General features: G+C 41.5%; 1 protein-coding gene across 2 annotated transcripts in view; it reads left to right on the top strand.

The window, feature by feature from the left end:
* Positions 1-23268, top strand: part of LOC120548159 — a 70697-nt gene extending 47429 nt beyond the window's left edge. For both annotated transcript variants that reach the window (XM_039784220.1, XM_039784219.1), the window contains 2 exons: positions 16912-17506; positions 22248-23268. In XM_039784220.1, coding sequence (XP_039640154.1) covers positions 16912-17506; positions 22248-22714 — 1062 coding nt within the window. In that variant the 3' untranslated portion in view covers positions 22715-23268. The remainder of the gene's footprint in view (positions 1-16911; positions 17507-22247) is intronic.
* Positions 23269-24203: the final 935 nt, after the last annotated feature.

Raw genomic sequence — 24203 nt, 5'->3', positions numbered from 1 at the left:
TCTTGAGCATGCACACGCTGTGTGTGAGTGAGTTTGGTGTTGTCAAATTCTAATCAGTCTCTTAGATGAACACTGTTCTGAAGAAAACATTTAAAAGACACCTTAAACTATATCATATCAATTATCATATAACATGAACTGTAAAGCATCAAGCGCTGTGCATGCATGAGAGAGACAGAGATTGAGATAGAAGTAAGCATGTAGGTTTGTCCAGAGGGCAATTATGGTGACCAGACGGTATGTGTGCGAGAGATAATGTGCATGAAAGTGAGGTAGTGTGTGTGAGAGAGAGAGACAGTTCATGAGAGAGAGAGAGAGAGAGAGAGAGAGAGACAATGTGATTCAAGGCCAAATCTTGCAGATTTCTTTCCAAACTTCCGTCTTAATCTCCTTGTGCCGTTTTGTCACTGGTACGGGCTCAGGGATGAGGCCTATTATATCCATCGGTTGGTACCAGATGACATCATCTCTCAGTGGCCAATAAAAGCGATTGATCCCAATACCGGTCATTGTTTTCACTTGAGCACCACTGTATAACTCAACATCCTGAATAATACTTGGGTACACATCTCCATCATACACCACTGCTCCATGACATCTGGTTTGGAGAATGAGAGGTGATCTGCAAGGAGATTAAAAAAAGTCTGTCAGAGCATTCAATTAGTCATAACTTGTGTTAAGAAACAACAGCAAGTCCATAAAATATATAAAGAAACATCAGCGAGACCATACCTGATGAATTTTCATCGTGCCACGAATTGTCTGTAATTCAGATGGAATGTGAACATCCATTGCCTCAACGGCATCTGGCTCAATATAGAACAGCTCTGTGGCAGACTTTTGCTGCTTAAGCTCCTCAAGCAGTACTCGTGCATCTGGAATGTCCTTCCCTCTTGCAATAAGATCATCCGCTCTTCTCTTCACCGCCGCTCCAATCCCATCAGCTGGGCCTTTGCCGTGGCCAGCCTCTAAGAATTTCCAGGTCACCCTTTTCAAACCCATTTGGTAAGGAACATTGGTGAGGAAATTATTTTGAGCGGTATTGCGTCGTTGGTAGTGTTAATTTCGTCAGACGAGACAAGACTAAATATGTTCGTCAACGACCTTTTTTTCCATGACTAAGACGAGACGATGACGAGACTGCGCCAATGTCCAAAAACGCTGACTAAGACTAAATTAACATGCATTATTGTTGACGAAAAAAGACGAGACTAAAATGTTTTGCATAAAATAAAAACTAAGATAAAATCTCTCTTCATTTTCGTCTACAATCGTCTCTACTTTTTCATCATGAGATAGAATATTCAGCTGTTACCGAGACCGACACCGACAGGTGCCCTAACTACCGTTATCTACCGGACCGAATAGCAACGCAGATTTTGGTGCCACTTAAATGCCTGCGCTTCTCTCTGATGCTCCTAAACGGACGTTAGAGTCAACCGAAACATCGCTGTATGGGGCGCTAGTTAACAGTACACTTGGCAGCAGGTAACGTTAGCATACCGTTAGCTAGCAGTTGGAGTAAACACGGTTACAATCATTGACATATGTAAAAGGGTTACAATGCTGACAGCTAAACGGTGTAAAGGTTTGTCTCTATTTCACTATGTAGGATTCCAACACGAGACGTACGACAGTCTGTAGCTGCCGTTGTCTGAAAAACAACACATATGTTGCGTTTACTTGAAACACGCCTCGCCAGTTTCGTGCTGCATTTATTTTATTGTAAAATATCCTTTTCCAATGCAGTGGTTGTTTTTGTCGTTTACTGGTGAAATAAGGAAGAGGCTCAATATTTATATAACTTTATATAATTTATTTATTTTTATAACTATTTGACTGAAATGGTTATCAGAAATAATTTATTTAAAAATAAAGACTAAAATGTTTTGACTAAAACTTGACTAAAATGGCGAGACTTTTAGTCGACTAAAACTTGACTAAGATACCTTGAGTTCTCTTTTGACTAAAACTAGACTAAAATGACGAGACTTTTAGTAGACTAAAACTTGACTAACAAAAATGTTTGGCACAAGACTAAGACTAAGACTAAATTAAAAATAGGTGACTGTTGTACTTGCACTGGAAGTTCTCTGCAAAATCAATATGCAGAATGACCTCGTCCTCTCTCAAGTTTTTCTTTAGTCCACGGAGAGCTGCATACTGATGCCTGATGTTTTACGCATGCTTTCCAAGTTTTTGTTTTAGATCTGTTGAAAAGTCTTCTAGTAAAGTATGCATATTCTCCTTAACAGTGAGATGAACTGTGATTTTCTCTTTAGTTCCATCTTTCTTTTTCTTCTCTCTCTCCTCAGCTTTTGCCTTCAATGTATTCCAAAATGTCTGTGCCCCAGGGTCAAAGGCCGAGATCTGCAATTCTTTGTCCACACAGTTGGGACATTCTCTGTACATACACTCCTTGGTGTATGGTGAACAGCACAGAGAGACCACCAAATCTTCAATTTTACTGCTGTTGATCACTTTATGCTTCAGCAGTTTGTCTGCCATTAACTGCATATTGGCATGCGTCTTGCGTATGCATGTGTCTCTGTCCTTAATTGTGGGCTTTATAATCCAAAAAGGACATTTCTTGCAGAACTCACTGTAAGAAATCTGTATGTCAGGATACTCCTTCTTAAATTTGTCATGAAGTATTTCCATGGGTTCATTAAGGAATCTCTTCTGTTTTTTCCTTTTCTTCTGTGTCAGAGTCTCCTTTTTTCCAGTTGTTGCTCTGCTGTTCTCATCTCTTTCCAAGAATTGCTTGATTTTCTCTTCTGTGTCTGTGCTGATGCTGTTATTTTTGCTTCTTCCTTGTGTATTTAAGTGCTGCTGACCTCTTTTCATTATTTCTCATTCTCTTGGCTGAGAAGCCAAATTCTGTTCTAGCCATTTTCAGTAGGCAATTCTTCTTGAGGATCTTTCCTGCCATTATCTTCGAAATAAGTTGTTTTTCTCTCTCGGAGGACAGATTTTCATATCTGTCTCTCAGCTCAGCAAGAAGAGCATTATGGAAAACCAAAGTTCTTCTTAGAGTGTGTGGTGGTGTTGCCATCTGTTTTTTTGATTTGGAGTTTGGGGAGTCAGCCTGCTTCACTTTCTTCATTAATCGGTCATACCGTTTGCGGTACCTCTCGGCCTTCTACAGAGCCTTCCCAAGCTTAACATTGCTTTCATACAATGCTGCATAAACTTTTGAACGGTTTCTTAGAACCATTTTCCTTCCCCTTTGTTTTTGACTTAAACGTTGGGCAGAGGGTGATGGTGAGGTTGGTGAGGGTGGTGTGGGAGGTGGATCAACATCATGTTCTGGCTGCACAGAATCTGGAGAGTTTGGTGGTGTAGTGGTAGAAAGGTAGGCTGTACCATAAGAGCTTTGTTCATCTTCTCCCGATAATTTCTTTGATTGGTTCTCCATTGTCTCCTTCTTTTGCGTTGTTCTCGCTTTGACAATTCTGCAATTGGCTTTACAACCCCTCTTTCTTTTTTCCTCATGTATCTCTCCCTGTCTCTCTCCAGTCGCTCTTCATATTTGACAGGGTCCTCTTTTAGTCTGTCCCTATAGGACTGAGACCTTTCTGCAGTTGACTTCCGCAGCATCTTAAAAATAGATGAAAAGGCATTTCAACAAATATACATTTGAATAAATACATTAGCATTGTACATTTCAATAAATAAAATATACATATGTAGCCACACAATCTATGAATTGCACCTTGTAAGCATAAATGCAGGGCTCTCAAGTTTTGAAGACAGGCAAGAGTGACACCCCCCCACAAAAAAAAGATCATAGATTGGTGGCGGGTTGGACGAGTCGCAGGAGTAGGGGTGTTTCATTAATATTATTATTATTATTATTGTTAGTGTTTTTGTTGTTATTATTAATAATTGCTCAGATTTACAAAAGAAAAGATTTGACACATGGCACTGACAATTCAACCAAATACAAAGTATTTATTCAATTTCCGCATGGCATGGTGACTTATGATAAGGGGGGGTATGGGGGTCCTCCCCCAGAAAATTTTGAGCATTAAACTCTTCATTTCCTGCATTGTGGTGAATTTTTATGCACCTATTTATACCTTTTTCTGAATCAATTCATGCTGGAAATCTTTATGTAATGGTAAACATAGATTATTATCCAAATATAAAAACATAATGGAATATATGGCAGTAAGGCTCTCAGGCATTCTGTATTGCTTTCATCTATTTATTCTCCTGTAGATCAGCTTTCCTAATTAAATCTGAGTCAGCACACATTTAGCCTAGCATCATTTACTCTTCCCTTTTCTTTTGCATCTTTTGTTGAGGATTTAACCGCCTTAAATGTGCATATGACAATTATTCACGTCAATTATACATTAATTCATTTTAATGAATTGATAAAAACAGAATTGTTTGAGCAAGATTTCTGCTCATGTTCAAAACGTTGTGCACATTCAAAATATATGTTTTATCTGAGTTTTGGAGGAGTCGTGATATTTTGAGAAAAATAAAGTTATAATAGTCAATATATTTCAGAAAATAATCTGCTGTGCATTAACGTGATTGCTCTGCTGAGATGGTAGATCTCAGACCGTCTGACAGACACAGAGCCCTGTTTGGGTCTCTGGTCTCTGAATGAGCGAATGTTTAGGGAAGTGTCTGTACGCTGCTCTATGCTTTTTTTTTCATTGGCTGTTGCATTAAATCTTACCCAGATACAATAGTGCTATTTTCTGATTGGCTATTGTGTAGCCCCTTTCTTTTTTTTGATTGGCTGATAAGTGGCAGGCTCGACTAAGAACTCCAGGGGAGACGCGCTTGATTCCTGCCGGTTCCATAGTGAGAGCGGCGCGGCCAGAGAAATTTTGGGTGCTGCGGCATATTCAATTTATTTTAAATAGTTTTTCCGCGTGAGAAATACAATGTGTGGCGGGAGTGCGTGACAAAAGACCGAAATGAGTGACTGTCACGCTCAATGCGTGACACTTGAGAGCCCTGTAAATGTCATTTCCACCACACCTTTGTCATTTCCACCCAAGAAGGTAATGTGTTGGAAATGACGGTGGTGGAAATGACAATCCTACAATGTTTTGTAAAAAAATCCAAGCTAGTATTACAGATTAGCTATGAATTGGTAGCTAGCATTGCATGCATGCAAAATACATCTATTTATGTTAAAAAATCTATTTATTTACAAACTCAATTGATGTTACGCTAATGTAATATGCTAATACTGAATTAGATAGTGTGTTCCGAATTTAATCACCACATGGAGCTTCTTCGTTTACTTGTTTTATTGCCTGAACACTCCTATTACAGCCACATGCCGTCCGGCTTCGCTTCAGAACTCGAACCTCCGATGGCGCCATTTTGTTGCTACAAAGGTATCACCTCCTGTTAGCATTCCACTGACCGCCATTTTTTTTTTACGTCACTTGACTGCGAATAACTTTACATCTGAAGCGTTTAAAGACTCTATTTGTCCATTGTTTAGTTCTAAAGAAACACGACAATGTATAAAAGGCTCCATTACCTTGTACCTCACGTTATGGCTCCGTAGCAGACGCTTTTATAAAAATAGGCTAACGATTGTGTCATAACCAAGTGACTTACTGTCGCACAGTAGAGGAATTACCGTATAGTACAGGAGAAGCTCGCAGCCAGATCTCAGATATATATATATATATATCTGAGATCAGAGCGCATTGTTGCTCTATTCCTGAAACAGATCTCACTCTATCTAACAAAGTCTTTGAGGTGCCCAGGTGAGAATCTCTCCCACTCAGCGTCGCACCACAGGTGCAATGGGCAAGTCAGGTGGGACCCGGGTATCAGGAGCCAGCTGAAGATCTGGTGCACGTGCCTCTTCATGGTTTGACCACATCCAACGATCACTGTATAAGACACTGGGCCTGATGAGCTCTGGATGACAGCAGGGATCTACTTAGGACCATAAGAATAGTTCCTTACAAACACATTATCCCCAGGTGAGAAACTCCTCACTGTTCTGTTTGTGTCATGAGTCTGTTTCTGTTTCAGTTGCTTTTGCTGCACTTTTGATTTCACATCTGGCATGAGCAGGTCAAAAGCTGATCTGAGCCTACGTAACATCATCAACTCTGCAGGTGACAAGCCTGTTGTGGCATGGGGTGTGATGCGATAACTGAACAGAAACCTTGACAACCTGGTTTGCAACGTATCACCCTTAATCTTCTTCATTCCCCCCTTGAAGGTCTGAACAGCCCTCTCCACCAAACCATTGGAGGATGGGTGAAACGGCGCTGACCTCACATGACGGATGCCATTCTGCTCCATGAATGACTCAAACTCTGAGCTTGTGAAACAGGCTCCATTGTCAGATACCAACATTTTTGGTAGACCAAACACACTGAAACTCTGCCGCAGTTTCTCTATGGTAGCCTGGGATGTGGATGACTTCATCGGGTAGATGTCCATCCACTTTTAGTGAGCATCCACTATAAGCAAGAACATCTCTCCTAGGAAAGGCCCCGCATAGTCCACATGAATTCTTGACCACGGTGAATCTGGCCACTCCCATGGGTGCAATGGTGCAGTGGGAGGTGCCTTTTGGTGTTTTGGACACTCTTTACAAGACTGCACTTCCCTTTCCACATCCTGATCCATACCTGGCCACCATACATAAGATCTGGCCAGACCTTTCATTCTTGACATGCCAGAGTGTGACTGGTGCAGTAACTGCAGCATCTTGTATCTGCCCTTTGTAGGTATGATTACTCTGGCTCCCCAGAGCACACAACCGTCCTTTACACTCAACTCCATTCTCCTTTGGTGATATGGCTTGAGGTGAGCATCTGTCTGTGTAGGCCAACCTTTCAGGACATATTCATGAATTTGGGACAATATCACATCCTTAGCTGTCCAGCGCTTTATCTGGGTTGTGTCCACTAGCTTATCATCTAGCAGATCTATCATCAAGACTTGCTCTTTCGCCTCATTATCTGGCACTGTTTCTGACATAGGCAGTCTGCTCAACGCGTCTGCATTGGCGTTTTTTCCTGGTTTGTACACAATTTTGTACTCGTAGGCACTGAGGTGCACAGCCCATCTTTGCACTCTCTGGGAACCCATTTGTGGAATGGGCTTTTTATCATTAAAGAGAGAGATCAATGACTTATGATCCGTGTATATAATGAAGGCTCTTCCATACAGATATTTGTGAAACTTCTGAATACCAAACATAATTGCCAAGCCTTCTTTGTCCAGCTGCGAGTATTTCTTTTCAGCAGGTGACAGTGTGCGTGACATTAAACCCAGGGGTCTCTCACTTCCATCATCCATCAGGTGTGATAACACAGTGCCTACGCCGTACGGTGAAGCATCACATGACAGTATTAATTCACAGTCGGCTGAGTAATGAACTAACACTTCCGCTGAGTTCAGCAGGGCCTTGGATTTTTTGAAAGCTTCCTCCTGTTTCTTTTGCCATGCCCAGGTCACATCTTGTCGTAACAGCTCATGCAGTGGAGCTAACAGGGTTGAAAGGTTGGGAAGGAATTTATTGTAGTAATTTAGCAAACCTAAGTATGACTCGTTCAGTCACATTTGTGGGAGTGGGCGCCTCCATGATGGCTTTCACTTTCTTCTCCACAGGGTGAAGCCCCTGTGCGTTCACTCTGTGTCCCAGATACTCCACTTCCTCTTGCAGGAAGGTGCACTTATTTCTCCTTAAGCGCAACCCAGCCTCTTCCAACCTTGTTAACACAGCTGTGAGGTTCTCCAGGTGATCTGCCTCATCAACTCCAGTCACCAGGGTGTCATCCAGGTACACCGCCACCAGTAGAATCCCCCGCAATAGACCTTCTATGGTCCTCTGGAATATGGCTGGTGCTGATGCAACCCCAAAAGGCAGTCTGTTGTAGGTGAACAACCCTCGGTGTGTGTTTACTGTCAAATATTTTTTTGACTCATCGTCCATGAGTATCTGCTGGTATGCGTGACTCATATCCAACTTGGAGAACTGTTTTCCTCCTGACAGTGCTGCAAACAGGTCCTCTACTCTGGGTATAGGATATTGTTCCAATGAGGAAACTGTATTGACAGTGATCTTGTAGTCGCCACATAATCTTACAGTTCCAACAGGTTTCAGGATCGGAACAACAGGTGCTGCCCATTGTGCATATTTCACTGGTGTGATTATGCCTTTTTTCAACAGTCTGTCTATTTCTTCATCCACTTTTGCCCGCATGGCCTAAAGTACAGACCTGGGACGGAAGAATCTCGGGACAGCGTTAGCTTTTACATGGATGGTGGCTTTCGTTCCTTTCAAGGGGCCCAGCTCCTCTTTGAACACATTCTCATGTTTGCTCAGCACGTGCTGCAGTGTTTTCTTTTGTGTCGTCATGTGTTGCAACTGTTGGGCTTTGTGCTTGAGTTTGATTTCCCTCCATCTGAGATGTATCTCTTCCAGCCAGCCTCGCCCTAGTAAACTGGGGCCATTCCCTTTAACCACAATGAGGGGCAGTTTTTGTCTTTGCTGCTTGTATTTAACCCTCACAAGGGCTGCACCTAACACATTAACAGGGTCACCTGTATAAGCAGGGCTCTCAAGTCTCACGCATTGGGCGTGAGACACGCGCATTTCAACCCGTTCACACGCTCACACGCCACACCTTGTATTTCTCACGCAGAGAAATTACCAGGATAACGCCCACCAAGTTGCGCTGCTATTTTAAACAGTGGAACAGGTAGAGGAATCCCATAGAGTTCAGAACGCCCTGCCACCACCCGCGGCGCTACCACTGGGCATTTTAGGACCGGGCCCGCCCATTTTGACCCAGGCCTATAGTGAGTAGTGAGTGATTTTAATTCTAGCAGTTCATCCAATAAGCAGCCCGAGGAATGCTTTGAGTGAAAGCTTCTCAGCCAATCAGCAGCTTCTACCCCACGTGTGGACTCTTAAGCCCGCCCACAGGCTGCATCGTCACCAGCAAGTGAGCCAATGAAATGAATGACGTTTGCGCGCAAGCTTTTCAAGCAAGCTCAATGAGACAGACACAGACTGTAGCTATTAGCTAGCTAATATGAAACGCAAAGCGAAGCAAAGCAGCTTGTTTTCATTTAATTTCAGCAAGAAACGCTCCGAGGAGCAGGAGGAGGACATTTTAAGTAAAGCAGTTACCATCCTGCTCGGCCGCCCTCTCCCCATCAAATCCTCCCGTAGCCACCCCCTCACACCGGCAAGGCAAGTAGTGTCTTAACGTTATTAGTGTCTGGCTGTCTGAATGCAGGGGGAACCTGAATAAAATTGGCTTATTTTTTGGCTTATTTTAATTGGCCCATCCCGTTCTCCAGAGGCCCACCTACAATCAAAATGTGAGTGCGGATTTCAAGTTTGTGACTTTGCCTAAGATTAAGTGACAAGTGTTCTCGCCCTGTTTATCTGGTTGCCATGACTTTGCGAGTGATGACGTCCTGTCACTGGCTAAGTTTCCATCCACTTGTCAATTGAATTATCTGAAGTTCGATAAAAAAACTCATGCGAATAAAGCTGGTGAAAGTGTGTTTCATCAAACAGCTCTAAAGCGAATGAAAACCTGTGCGTAATGACGTCACATGCTGTTTTGCGATTAAATTGGTATATCGAATTGATTTGAGACATTTTATGGTGTTTCCATTCATTTTTGCACTGAATCGCACAACATTCAAGCGAACTTTTGCGAACAAAGTTTTGCTAGACAAAAGTAGTTGTTGTTGTTAATATTAGAAGCCAAGCTAAGCTACGATGGGCCTTTGACTGAGGATCTGATCCAGCTCATCAAAAAGGTGGAACTTGCCTTTTATTTTCCCTCCGGGACTGCTGCGAGACAACTCTCTTTTTTGAGCCGTGTATCGCTGTTTGAGCGCCTTCCATTTACTCCGCAGGACGTCCCACGGCTTGTCGTAAGGGACATTCTAAAATGCTTAACGTGAAAAAGCTTAACGTGAAAAAGCTTAACGTTGTTTAATGTATCTAAACAACGATCACTCATCACCAGATGTATCATGGTCATATCTTGTCATGAACACTTAAGCCTGTCAAAAAAACAAAATCGAAATCCAACGATTATAGAAGTTATCTCACGTTAATGTTTTCGTCCATAATATTTGGACATTGGGTTAGATTTTACCGTTTTAAGTGGTTATGATGAGCAATATAGGAGAGGATTTTTTTGATTTTCGATGATTGATCGTTGTTTAGATACATTAAACCACGTTAAGCTTTTTCACATGAGGACTTATAAAGCCAATGAGAACCGTGGAGAGTCAACCCCCATATTATGTCAGATAACGTCCATAATAATAGGACTTTGGGTTTGAGTTTTTGACAGTTTTCAGTGGTTATGAGGAGCAATATGAGAGAGAAATTAGGTAATCATTTATCATTGTTTAGGTAGGCTACATTAAAGGGGTGATAGAATGATTATATAGGGTATTTCACACTGTTCCTTATGGTCTCCTAATGGGGTATGTAACATTGGTTGGGCTGAAAATGGCCTGGTTGATATTTTATTGGCCCTTATGCATCCCTGTGTTTTGGCCCTATTTGTAACAAGAGCTTTTCTTCCAAATATGGTATGGTCATGAATATTTAGATGAGCTGCGCGCTGATTGGTTGAGCGACTTGCCATACGCACATATTAGAGAGGCAACGATTGGTTGAGCGAATCCCCAATACACATACATTAGAGAAGCGACAGAATCTCATATTCCAGACACTGCAATGTTTCATTACCAAATTCACTTCTGAGACTTTTTACGCGGAAATCAACTATATAAAGCTGAAATATGGGCTGTTTTACAAAATTTGATGGCTAATTGCAAATTTGGTAAGACGTGTCGGACTTTAGGAGCTCCACACAGTCTGACGAAAAGCGGCAGCCTGCTGGGCTCCATACCCAGGGCAAAGTCACCCCTTGTGGACGCCGGGCCGCGGGCCCGCGCGGCATAACTATAATATATTTCTACGGTTTGAATTTACGTCCCCACTTTGATTTTAAGGCATTTTTATGAACGCGGCGTCTTTGTAGGACGGCAGCTGCTTGCTATATGTCCCATTCATTACAATGGGGAAATACCACAGCTAGCTAGCTACACTGTCGCCATAACTAAATTATATTTACAGTTTGAATTTCGTCACGCCACTTATACAACATCATTCCCCAAAGACTTATAAAGCTAACCGTTGTGTCCGATTTGATTTTAAGGCATTTTTATGAACGCGAGGCGTCTTTGTAGGACCAGGAGCTGCTTGCTATATGTCCCATTCATTACAATGGGGAAATACCGCAGCTAGCTAGCTACACTGTCGCCATAACTAAATTATATTTACAGTTTGAATTTCGTTCGCCACTTATATAACATCATTCCCCAATGTCTTATAAAGCTAACCGTTGTGTCCGATTTGATTTTAAGGCATTTTTATGACGCAAAGCGTCTTTGTAGGACGCAGCTGCTTGCTATGTGTCCCATTCATTACAATGGGGAAATATCGCAGCTTGCTCACTTTCGCATAACTAAAGTATATTTACAGTTTGAATTTCGTCACGGCATGAATATTACAGGTTCCTCAAGGTCTTACAAAGCTTAGCTAACACTTGTCCGATTTCGGATATCAATTGAATGTATTTTTGTGAATGTCAGAGTTAGGAGGAGGCTAGCTAGCTCTCATTGATGAACTCCATCTCACCGCGGCTCTATCAATGAGACTCGCGGACAAGAGGCTTTATTTCCCCGATTGTTTGTTTAAATAACTCAACACACATACCCATTATAAGATTAACTGGAACCTGCGGGCTGCGGTAAAAGATTGCGGGCGTAACAAGCTCGCTGACACTGCGGTCAGGGTGGCGATGTAGCAACCCAGGCAGCACCAACACCGGCACTAAACTCCGACACACAGTCGGAGAAAATTTGCAATTAGCCATCCTTTTTCGTAAAGCGGCCCATATTTGAGCTTTATATGGTTGATTTCTCGCATAAAAAAGTTTCAGAAGTGAATTTTGTAATGGAGCTAGATTCAGAAGACTACCTGATCTCAGGTCAGTTGTGTAGCCTATGTAAATATTGGGGCGTGACTGTTCTCTTAAGGTTCCGGATTTTGAGACGCTTGCGTAAGCAACTCAGCTTTGTTGGGATTCGCCCGTTTTCAGCGGCAGTTTCAAAATATGAGATTTTCATAGTAAAGGGGTGTCAGTGGGACTTTGAGCTTCTATGTATGTCCTATTTACCCACCGAACTGTCGTTATTCAACTATGACAGAGTAAAATCGGTTTTGCATTCTATCACCCCTTTAAACCAAAAAGCTTTTTCCTCGCCATAGGGCGCAATGATGAAGAAAACATTAACGTAAGATAACTTCTATAATCGTTGGATTTTGATTTAGTTTTTTTGACAGGCTTGGGTGTTTATGAAAAGATATGACCATGATAAATCTGGTGATGATTGATCGTTGTTTAGATACATTAAACAACGTTAACTTTTTCACGTTAAGCGTTTGTTGGTCATTTCCTTCGCGAGCTCCTGATAAATGATGGCGTTTCTTAGATTTTTGCAATCTAAAATAGCCGTTATATTTTTCTGGTAAATTAAAAAAGTATATTGTCTCCTTGTTTGTCCGCTTACATCTGTTTTTGTTGACAGCTGTCATGTGTGCAAACAGAGCGGAAATACTGGGCGGAAATGAACTGAAACTTCTTCTTCATTTGATTGCGGGTTGCAACCATAAAATGACCTAAAACTTAATCGCAATTCATTATTTATTCGGCAAATAACATTTCCATCAGCGTTTATCGCATAAGCCATATATCGATCAAGAGAAAATCCGATGAGACCGAACGTATTTTCTTTGAGTCGATATTAATGAAATTCAGTCGGATTTTACTCTTTCCATAAGGCATTTTTCATTCGATATCACTTAATTCGGATAAAAACGTGTGGATGGAAACATAGCTACTTTTCCAGTTGAGGGGAACAGATAGATATATATCTATGAGGGGAACATATATACTACATGTACATAGCGGAAACCCTGTTGTGTGTCTGCCCTATTTCTGATACTGTGGCGGCAGAAATCAACATAGAGGAAACACTAGGTAGCTTTTGCGCCTATTATTATTATTATTATTATTATTATTATAGCTACATGGTGAATCGGCTGCAGGGCTACTCTGACAGTTTTATATTTTTATAAAGATACCCATTTTATAATAGGCCTACCCATAATACTTTTATAACAGTACCCATAATAATTTGGAATATTTTTTTTCTTTCCTTTTATTTTTACTGCACAACCTCCAGGCCCCCATTGTGAAAACCTTTGGCCTAGGCTATTTCATTATATTTTATCCAGACAATGCATAGTATTAATTATTGCACACACACACACACACACACAAATAAATACTGAATTAAATTTAAAAAAAATTATTTGTACGAATTTATGTCATTTATCAGATCAGACTCTATCTCCACCCAAACCCCTGCTGCCAAAATCTCACTCTGAACTCTGTTCAACACTTGAGAGCCCTGTGTATAAGTCTCCAACTGGATTTTAATTGGCCTCAAACAAGGGATTTTTGTATCCTTCTACAGCTTCTGGAATGCATGTTCATTCATAACTGTGAGACTACAGCCAGTGTCTATTTCAAAGTTAACACCTTCCCCATTCAGTTTCATCTCCACCATATAGGGGTCGACTTTTCTCGGTGTACTTCACTCATGCGTCCCAATCTGAACTTTAAGCAATGAAGGGTGAATGTGTCATCTTCTGAGCTATCACTTTTACTTCCACCCTGCTTTTCTTGCACTTTGTGAAAACGGTAGTAACCCTTTCCTTTCTTTGAATCTTCAGGTCTCTTCTTACCCCAATTCTGTGCATTTTTGCTATGGCAAGCTCTAGCAATGTGCCCTATCTTTCCACAAGCATGACATTTTTTTGTACTTACAGTCTGTTGCAACATGCTTAGTTCCTTTGCAACAGTAACACTCTCTTGTTGCTCCTTTGAATGTACCCGCGTTCAGTCGGCCTTTGTTGACCTTGAAGTGCTTCACTGTTGCAACTGGGTTTTGCAGATCCTGCGCATTCTTGTTCGCGGTCTCCGCTGTCACAGCAATTGACAAGCCTTTGTCAAATGTTAAATCTGGTTCTGCCAGAAGACGTCTTTGAATCCGATCATATTTAATCCCACATACGATGTGGTCCCTTAACATCTGCTGTAATGTGTCACCGCATTTGCAATCTTGCGCTAGCCGACGTAGCTCTGCCACATACTCCATTACTGATTCATTATGCTTGCGATTACGGGACTCAAACTTGTATCTCTGCACGATTTCACTCGGCTTAGGATCGAAGTGATCTTTCAACAGGCTTACCAATTGTTGATAAGTTTTATCCTTTGGCTTTTCTGGGCTGAGGAGGTTTCGCATCAAGCTGTATGTAGATGCTCCAACGACGCTTATGAGTATGGCTCTCTGCCGATCTCCGTCGTCAATCTGATTGGCCTCATAAAACTGCTCCAGTATTTCACAATACTCTTCCCAAGTCTGATTTCTTGCATCAAACGCTGCTAGTGTGCCAATAGTAGCCATCCTGTCACTGTTGATTCACTCTCTCCCCTTTCCAGCCAAAGTCAAGTGCGTGCCAAACCTGCAGCTCCGATGTCCAGCATGCCACTCAATCCACCGGCATCCAGGCCAAAAAAATGTATCCTCGTCGCCAAAATGATGTTGTATTTTCTAATGAAGAACTGAATGTCCACAACATCCACATATGTTTGCAAGTTTAATGTAATGGGCAGCATTACATATTTACAAGTTACTTTCACCTGTCTACAGCTAGCAAGCAACTTCTTCGGTCTTTTTTAACTAGCGTCCGGTCAGCTGAACATACTCTGATTCAGAACTCAATGTAATAGCGCCTCCTTCTGGAACATCCGTTATTAGCAGCTAACTTCAGAAACAGTATAAAGAAATTAACTATTATTCCTCATAGCTAAATAACTGATATAGCTTACAGATAAGCATTCTTATAACTTAATATTACAGTTAATATATTACAGTTAGGATACCACACCTTAAATTCAAATCGGACACAACGTTAGCTTTGTAAGACCTTGGGGTAGCTGTGATATCAGTGCCGTGACGAAATTCAAACTGTAAATATATTATAGTTCAGCCGGCTGCGGAGCCCCATAGTGCAATAATCCACAAAGGGTGACTTTGCGCTAGGTATGGAGCCCAGCAGGCTGCCGCTTTCTCGTCAGACTGTGTGGAGCTCCTAAAGTCCGACACCAAATTTGCAATTAGCAAAATCAATTTTGGTAAAACGGTAAAACGGCCCATATAAGTCTCAGAAGTGAATTTGGTAACGAAACATTGCAGTGTCTGGAATATGAGATTGTCACGTCTCTAATGTGTGTGTATTGGGGATTCGCTCAACCAATCAGCACGCGTCTCTAATGTGTGTGTATGGAGATTCGCTCAACCAATCAGCACGCATCTCTAATGTGTGTGTATGGCAATTCGCTCAACCAATCAGCGCGCAGCTCATCGAAATATTCATGAACATACCATATTTTGAAGAAAAGCTCTTGTTACAAATAGGGCCAAAACACAGGGATGCATAAGGGCCAATACAATATCAACCAGGCCATTTTCAGCCCAACCACGGTTACATACCCCATTAGGAGACAATAAGGAACAGTGTGAAATACCCTATATAATCATTCTATCACCCCTTTAAGCACACTTAGCTTCTTCTCCAAGACCCGGTCGATTAATTCCTCCATATTAGAGAACGTGTTCACATCAGTTGCTGTTAGCCACCACTCCATGCTAGCAAATTTCTCTGAACGAGTAGATAGTTTAGGCGACAACGAGATCTGCTTTTTCGTGCCTGCAGGCGTTTCACAGAGTCACCGTGATAACAGACAAAATGATTTGGTGTCGAAGAAAAAGTAATAGACCTGGTTATTTAGTGAAATACGGAGGTGAGTGCCAGAGCTCAGTCTCTTGCAAGCATAGCGGGTGCTGGTCATGTGCTTCTCCCGATGCTAGCAGATTTCTGTGTCTGGGCAGACGACAACAAGACCTGCTTTTTTGCGCCTGCAGGCATTTCACTGAGTCACTGTAGCAACAAATAAAACGATTGACGTCGAAGAAGAAGGAATAGACCTGGTTTTTCAATGAAAATACGGAGTTGGGTGAGGAGCTCTAGCCCTGAGCGACCATTGCGATTGTAGGTCACGTGACCTTGAATCCCTTCTTTTTTATTACCTTTCTGAAGAGTTCATCATGTTTTTTTAATCCTGTGTCCAAGGACGGGTGTGGGGTGGCACGCTATCACAGAAGGCTTGCGTCAGGTGGACGCAACGACTGTGTTGATGTCAGAACTTAGAAATCCTCATGGGGGAGACAGAAACTATGCACTATAGCTTTAATTTTGTCTAAGTAAGTGGTGATGACAAGTTGGGGGGTTCGGGGGGGAGGGGATGTTTCATGCTGTGAGCTGTATGTTTTGTGTTTTGTTATAAATAAAAATAAAAACTAATAATCTTTTTTTTTAAGTAACATATTTCACGTTAAAAACTTGACTTGAGTTGTGGAAAAAAGAAATTAGTTGGCATGACAGCATCTACAAATTGAAGGTAACCTGATTTTGGTCCAACTACGATTTGGACCATTTAAGCACTGTAAGCGCACTGTTGGGTCACAGTATTGCTGTAATACTTTCACTATGGGCCCTATTACAGCTGCAATGACAAGACTGCCTGTATACAAACGGTACAAAATGAGCAGGTGTATGACAAAATACATCAACACTCAAAAGACAGCCTGACATGACAAACAGTACCCAGCTTTAACAAACCGGCTGCACTCTACTGAACTCAGCTCTGTTTATTTCTCCAGATACGTCAGGATTCGGACACCAGATTTGCAGTGAAACCACAGCCCAAGCCACGACACTGCCATCTCATCAGCGTAGACCAGTCTATTATGGAGATGCAGATGACCTACCCTGACCTGGTCTTCAGGGGCCGCCCTGTGCAACTAGATGAACCTCAACGAGCAAACAGTTGCAAGAGCAGCAGTAAAGATGCTCACACTCGTACATACTCATCCAGCACTAATAATTACAGTGATGACAGTAAAGCTACTGAGCTCCCCGAAAGAGATTGTATTCAAGTCACCAAAGCTGCTGCTAAAACTATCTGCTGTAAAAATTATGGCAGCAAAGCTGATGAAGTGTTTGGTGGCGACGGCAGAGGCCGTAGTTGTAATGACAGGAACAGTGGTGTGACCACCAGCCTAGGAGACACCATTAGCAGCAGCAGCATAAGTAAAACTGATGGAAGCAGAGTTGATTGTGAGCTCAGTGGTCCACAGGAAATTTCCCTGCATATCCCACCGAGTGCTGGATCCAAAGCAGAGCAGAGCCTTAAGCCTGAGCAGCCTCAGCCCACAGCAGAACCTCCTGCCTGGACACAGCAGCAGACTGTAGCAGGTAACACACACACACACACACACACACACACACACACAATAGTAGATGTAGTATCCGTGACATCACCCATTGGATTGTGGACTGCCGTTTTTGAGGCCTCGAGTTTGGCAATACAGGCGTTGCCGTCTTGGTTTTTTGCAACTGGATGTGACTTTTTACGAGAAGGTGGAGCTGGGTAGGATGATGTGGCCAAGCCAGTGTGGTTGCAATAGTGCTGTGATAAGCTAAACGCTAAAGAGGGAAAGTTGCACACGTTGACATTTTTCAACTGAAACAAGACATCCAGTGGAGATTTACCAACGGGTAAACATAGACCTTTGGGTACTGCCGCCATTCATCTGCATGTACAGTAGTACACCCAAAATCTGCAATTTCCCAGAAGTTACCAGCTACGATAGCCGTATCTAGCTAACTTGGTTAGCAGAACACTGAACAAGCTATTTTAATGTACACACCATGCCATGGTTAGCATTGCTAAGCTTCTGTCCTCCTGCTTTATCATCTATTTTAAGAATAAATGGGACCATAATTTACTTAATGAACATTATGTTGTATTGATAAAGACTGGAAAGTAGCGATTGAGACCATAAACTCATTATGAAAATGTTTACTGAGGTAATATATCAACTGAGAAGCAGGATCATTTTCTCATAGACTTCTACATAAGGACTTCTACATTCTATTGGTGGGCAAAACCCTTTACCAAAGTATATGTCATTTTATAATAATGTAACCGTTAATGGATAAAACGGAGACAAAACCAGAGAAATTCAAATTGCAGACATCACAGCACTTGCAACCTAACGTCTATTATTACATTATAGACAGGGTCAATTTTCACAAAATCAGAACCCCGAAGGCATTTTGTGATTATTTATATTATACAACATTTCTAGAGGTATTAAGGGGTGCTGAATCCAAATCTGCTGGATATGAAGCTCAAAAATGTCCCAGAATGCCTCTAAATTGAGAAATTCAAAATGGCCGCCACCGCCAGGCTGAAATAAATTTTTCAGTATATCTTTTTGACTAAACAAGGTACAAACATGAAATAAATGTGCTTTTGTAAGTTTTCCTACATGGGCAATTCAATGCCATATTCAGATTTTAGAAGTAATGTGAAGAAACAGCTTAGATATTGCAAAAATAGTTGTTTTTAACTATGAATAATTACTTTATTATAGTATAGTTATTATTATAATAATTATTATTATTATTATTGTTGATATTATCAGGCTACATTTACTTACTTTGTATTTTGTTTTGAGGTCAAATGTACAAACAAATACAAAAAGTTACAAACTTTAATTAAATGTTCACAGGTTTTCACACATGGGGAATTTAACATCCTTTCCTAATTTAGATCAAGTGTCAAGTATAGAGAAAAAGGTGGTTGTGGTCATAAAGAAGTTGTCAATCCAATAAGATCCAAAAGCAGGAAGATCCATGGGTCATGGTGATATTCATTGAACTATATCCCAGTAGAAGTTACAGTGACCGCTTATTCGCAGTCCTCTTCAATGTTCTGGCAAGTGTTGTCAAGTTTCCTGCAGTTTCTGAATATAATAGATTAAATAGAATATAATAGAAAGATTACAACAAGTACAGGTATATTGGAATACTCTACCAGTCTATCACATTTGTACATTGTTGTACACAATGACCTTCCTTGTGCATCCATCCCATTTCATCCACTGGAGGAAGATTAGGATGTGGCAGGTGAGCTTGGTTCCAGACTGTCGCTTGATAGTGTGAACGCATGATATGAAACTTCACTGCATCTGAGGTTGGAGGCAGAGTCTCTTGTGGACGATGTTTGCAAAACAACTTCATTCTTGCTCTGTTGCATGTATCAACCTGAGGCGCACCATACATCTTACAGATGAATTTCTCTGTTGAATTCACAACATCTTCTGTGAGAGGGCCCTTCCCAAGGCCAGTAAGATCGGTGCGATATTGCTCGAACACCTGCCAGGCTGTTTTCTTTCCGTGACCGCTAAACTGAGACACACTATCACAGCCAGTGATGGCATGGAAGGCAAGGACTGTGTCCACTTGATCATCAGAGAGTAACTTGCGAATGTCATGTACTGGAAAATACTTTGGATCCTTTGATGTCCCAGCTTTCATGTGATTTGTACATCCAATTCTGTCATGATGTGCTAGAAGTAGAAGACGCACATCTGGGTCACACGCTGACATGACTATTGTGTCCATAGGAGCCTGGATGCAGTGTAAAATCATCGTCGTGTATCCTCCTCATGGTCAGCACTCAGAGAGGAGATTTCAAGTTCTGGATCTGGTGACTTGACAGTGGTCGCTTCAGCAAACCCAACTGATACTACAACCACTGGCTCATATTCTGGGCTGTGTTCTATCAGATGGTTTGAGAGTAGTCAAGTAGAGCTCTGCTTTGTTCTCTTTGAGTGCCATGAAGCTTGACCAGTCTGCTGGAAGTGGAACAGAGTCATTCACAATCTCTCTGCGTACTGGTTGGTGGTGCTGTTTACGCTTCTTTCTTGTGCCTATTTTGATGGATTCATCATGGTACCTGTCGAAGACTACATCAGCCCTCTGGTACTTCTCTGCCATCTTCAACACTGTGCCAGCAAACTTGTTGGCATAGTTGCCAAATGTTGTGATGTCAGGCGGCTTCCCAAGTGCCATTACAAGTGCTTGGCTATCAATAAGAAAGCAGCTGGGTTCCTGAAGGGGCACATCTGCAGGGGTTTGGATATGTTTTGTCAGTATATTTACTAAAACAGATTTGTTGGTGGAATGTAGACTGCCATTAGTTGCGGCCAGAGACGGCGGGATGGGCATGAGTTCATGCCAGAGAATATTTTTCCAGGTCTACCTTGTGACCTGCTCTGTAAGCTGTGATGAGCCTTTGTAGAATCTGCCTTTCCACTTTGATAACCCTAACCCAACAGAGAAATTCATCTGTAAGATGTATGGTGCGCCCGAGATTGATACATGCAACAAAGCAAGAGTGAAGTTGTCTATCACATTTGTACATTGTTGTAAACAATGATCAACATCAGCTAATTCCCTATACACATACCTGCAGCTGCAGCGTTGGCTGAGGCATCCCTTGGTACACCCACATGAGGTAAACTCCCTGCAGGTTTTAGGCATAGGTGGCAGAGACATTAGCCGTGGCACTAATTGACCTTCCTTGTGCATCCACTGGAGGAAGATCAGGATGTGGCAGGTGAGCTTGGTTCCAGACTGTCGCTTGATAGTGTGAATGCATGATATGAAACTTCACTGCATCTGAGGTTGGAGGCAGAGTCTCTTGTGGACGACGTTTGCAAAACAACTTCACTCTTGCTTTGTTGCATGTATCAATCTCGGGCGCACCATACATCTTACAGATGAATTTCTCTGTTGGGTTAGGGTTATCAAAGTGGAAAGGCAGATTCTACAAAGGCTCATCACTTGCCAGAACATTGAAGAGGACTGCGAATAAGCGGTCACTGTAACTTCTACTGGGATATAGTAGATATTTATGCAGGGGCCGCATTTTTTCAAATACGCCGCACTTTCGGCGCATAAATTGCCAATTTCCGCGCAAAATATGCGGGGCTTGCATGATTTCATAATTCCCGCATTTTCGTTGCAAAAAAGTCACATAATATATCTTAGCAGAAAGTTGAAAAATGTTGCGTTTACTTCACACAAGAGCAGCCATTTCCCCCTGTTGCCATGGGAACGTTATGAATTGACGTCATTACGCGACATGAACATCATCGAAAAGCAGGGTGTCGGGGGGTGGGGATCACTTTTTTTCCTCTTTTTCATCAAACCGCAGTTTTTGCAAGTTCCCGCAATTTCATTGCATAAAATTGCATAAATATCCCGCATATTCCATTACATTTTTTAAGAATACGTGCCGCATAATCAAGGATTTTTGCCCCGCAACAATCACAAAAAAACTCTGGAAGGACTGCTTATTTGATTGACAACTTCTTTATGACCACCACCACCTTTTTCTCTCTACTTGACACTTGATCTAAATTAGGACAGGATGTTAAATTCCCCATGTGTGAAAACTTGTGAACATTTAATTAAAGTTTGTAACTTTTTGTATTTGTTTGTACATTTGACCTCAAAACAAAATACAAAGTAAGTAAATGTAGCCTGATATCAACAATAATAATAATAATAATAAGTATAATAAGTATAATAATTATAATAATAACTATACTATACTATAATAAAGTAATTATTCATAGTTAAAAACAACTATTTTTGCAATATCTAAGCTGTTTCTTCACATTACTTCTAAAATCTGAATATAGCATTGAATTGCCCATGTAGGAAAACTTACAAACGCACATTTATTTCATGTTTGTACCTTGTTTAGTCAAAAATATATACTGAAAAATAGATTTCAGCCTGGCGGTGGCAGCCATTTTGAATTTCTCAATTTTGAGGCATTTTGGGACATTTTTGAGCTTCATATCCAGCAGATTTGGATTCAGCACCCCTTAATACCCCCAGAAATGTTGTATAATGCCTCTAGCACTTTAAATAAGCACATTTTCAGAAATTCTGCCTAGACTATTACCCACTAATTTTCATTATGTTGTTACATAACTCTTTCTAACTTTCTAGAAGATGACTTTCCCTTTATGCACTTTTGAATGATGTCCCTTGCCTTAGACAACTAAGGTTTTGTTACTTGCTGTACTGAAAATTCACCTGCAGTATAAATGTGAAACTCTGATTTTCCCAGATCTACAAAATAAGAGACCGGACAGCTCAAAGCTTCCCTCTCTGAGCTCTATGGACGAGGAGCAGGATCTGAGAAAGCTGGCAGAGAGGATGGGCCAGTCCCATGTGCAGGAGACCAAAGAGGAAGTGAAGAGCAAAGAAGAAAACAAGAGAGAAGAGCAAAACACAAATAGAGAGAGGAGGAAAAAAGAGAGAAAGGCAAGCACAGAGGGAGAGGCACAGGAGCAGAACCTCATGAAGCCTGTCATGGAGACAGGTCCAGCACTGAGCCATGCTCACTCTGAGAAGCAGTTCACTGTGTGTCACCACTCACCGCTGACCGTCAGCAAAGCAGATTGCCAGAGTTGTAAAGGAGGAGGCAGCCCAGGGCAGCGGGAAGGAGAAGATACTGTGGGAGCAGAAACAGGCAGAGGAGAGGAGGAGCAGCTGGCACAGAGCTATGTCATAGTCGAGAATAACAAAAAATAACATGCTCTCATACATGTATGGAAATGATTAATAATAAAGCTACTGAGCAAGCCCGAAACCAATATAACATGTAATCAGTCTGTTAGCCCAAATTTAACAGTACTCAAGTACAAATTTCAGGGCAGTGTCACCTCTCGTCCAGTGTCAAGTTTCTGTGTTTAGTTGGTTTCATGTTTTCTATTTTTTTTTTTTTTTTGAAGAGAACAGTGAAACACATAAGAATGTGTTGTCTTGTTTTACTTCCTGTGTTATGATTCTTTGCTCTGCCCTGATGTCTTTCACCTGTTCCCTCTCCCATGTTTGCTCGTTAACTCTTGTATTTAGGTATCTGTGTTTCCTTTGTCTGTTGTCAGGTCATTGTATTGCTTTCTGTGAGAGTTTGTGTAGTCGTCCCCGTTGGTCTCGGTGTTCCTGGTATTTTTGTGATTCCTGTCTTTGGGATTCTGCCTGTCCCTGTTTTTGGGATTCTGCCTGTTCCTGTTTTTGTATTTTGCCTGCTATCTTCAGGACTCTTTTTGTATGGATTATTGTTTATTAAATCCTCAAGCTCAACACTGCCTGTCTGTCTCTGCATTTGGGTCCGACATTCTCTGATTCCGTGACGGGCAGAACAAAATGTGAATGCGCAATGCCAATTTTATGCACACTCACAGGTTAATTCACAAAGAATGGATTGCAGCCACTGATGGCACCATAAAAAATTGCTCATTTCTTACGACCCTAGCAGCCCCGTCTCGAGGTCCGATTCACAAAAGACTTTATGCCATAAAGTTTTGCAGGTATGTGGTTTTCCCTAAATGTGTCTAATTGCAATTATCCCTGTAGCAAAGCGTAACTGTTGTCTTTGGGCTAAGGATACAGTAGGCAGATCAATGGCAGAGAGAAAAAGAAAAATCAACCTTGAAACCTTTGAAAGAAATTTTAACGTGATAGAGTGATTTAATATCCCAGACTCTCAGTGCTGTTGCTGTTTTCGAACACACCTTCAGGCTGTAAAAGAAGATGCCATTATTAAAGCTAACATCCCTTATAAATGCACTTCAGTTCGTAGGGGAGACCAGGGTTGGTTGTCATGCTTTTTACGCTTGTGTAAATTGCTCATTATTAAAACATCTTTCAATAGTCATTACAATACAAGTCCTACATTAAATGAAAGCTTAATGTATTGCCTTGAAATTGGTATCGCTTTTATTTTAACAACCTATTGTAACGAAATAATTTACAATCAAAGATGCTGACACATTGTGACAACCAACCCCGTCACAAGGTATGGGGTTGGTTGTCCCTATTGTTGAATGGTGTTTTAGTGAAAAAAAAAAAAAACATTTTAATATAGAAACAACAAAAGAGTTTTGAAATGGATACCCCCTCTATAATAGTACACGTCAATGCCCCTTGTGTTTCAACCACGCATTTGAACCAGGTGATTCTTTGTTTCAATTATTCTCCATAAGGGACTGTTCGTTGTTTATTCAAAGGGCCACCGGAG

Source organism: Perca fluviatilis, chromosome 19 (assembly GCF_010015445.1).
Source record: "Perca fluviatilis chromosome 19, GENO_Pfluv_1.0, whole genome shotgun sequence".
In the NCBI taxonomy this organism is placed as follows: domain Eukaryota; kingdom Metazoa; phylum Chordata; class Actinopteri; order Perciformes; family Percidae; genus Perca; species Perca fluviatilis.
The sequence above is the reverse complement of the archived record's forward strand: the minus strand, read 5'-3'. Positions and strand labels throughout refer to the sequence as shown.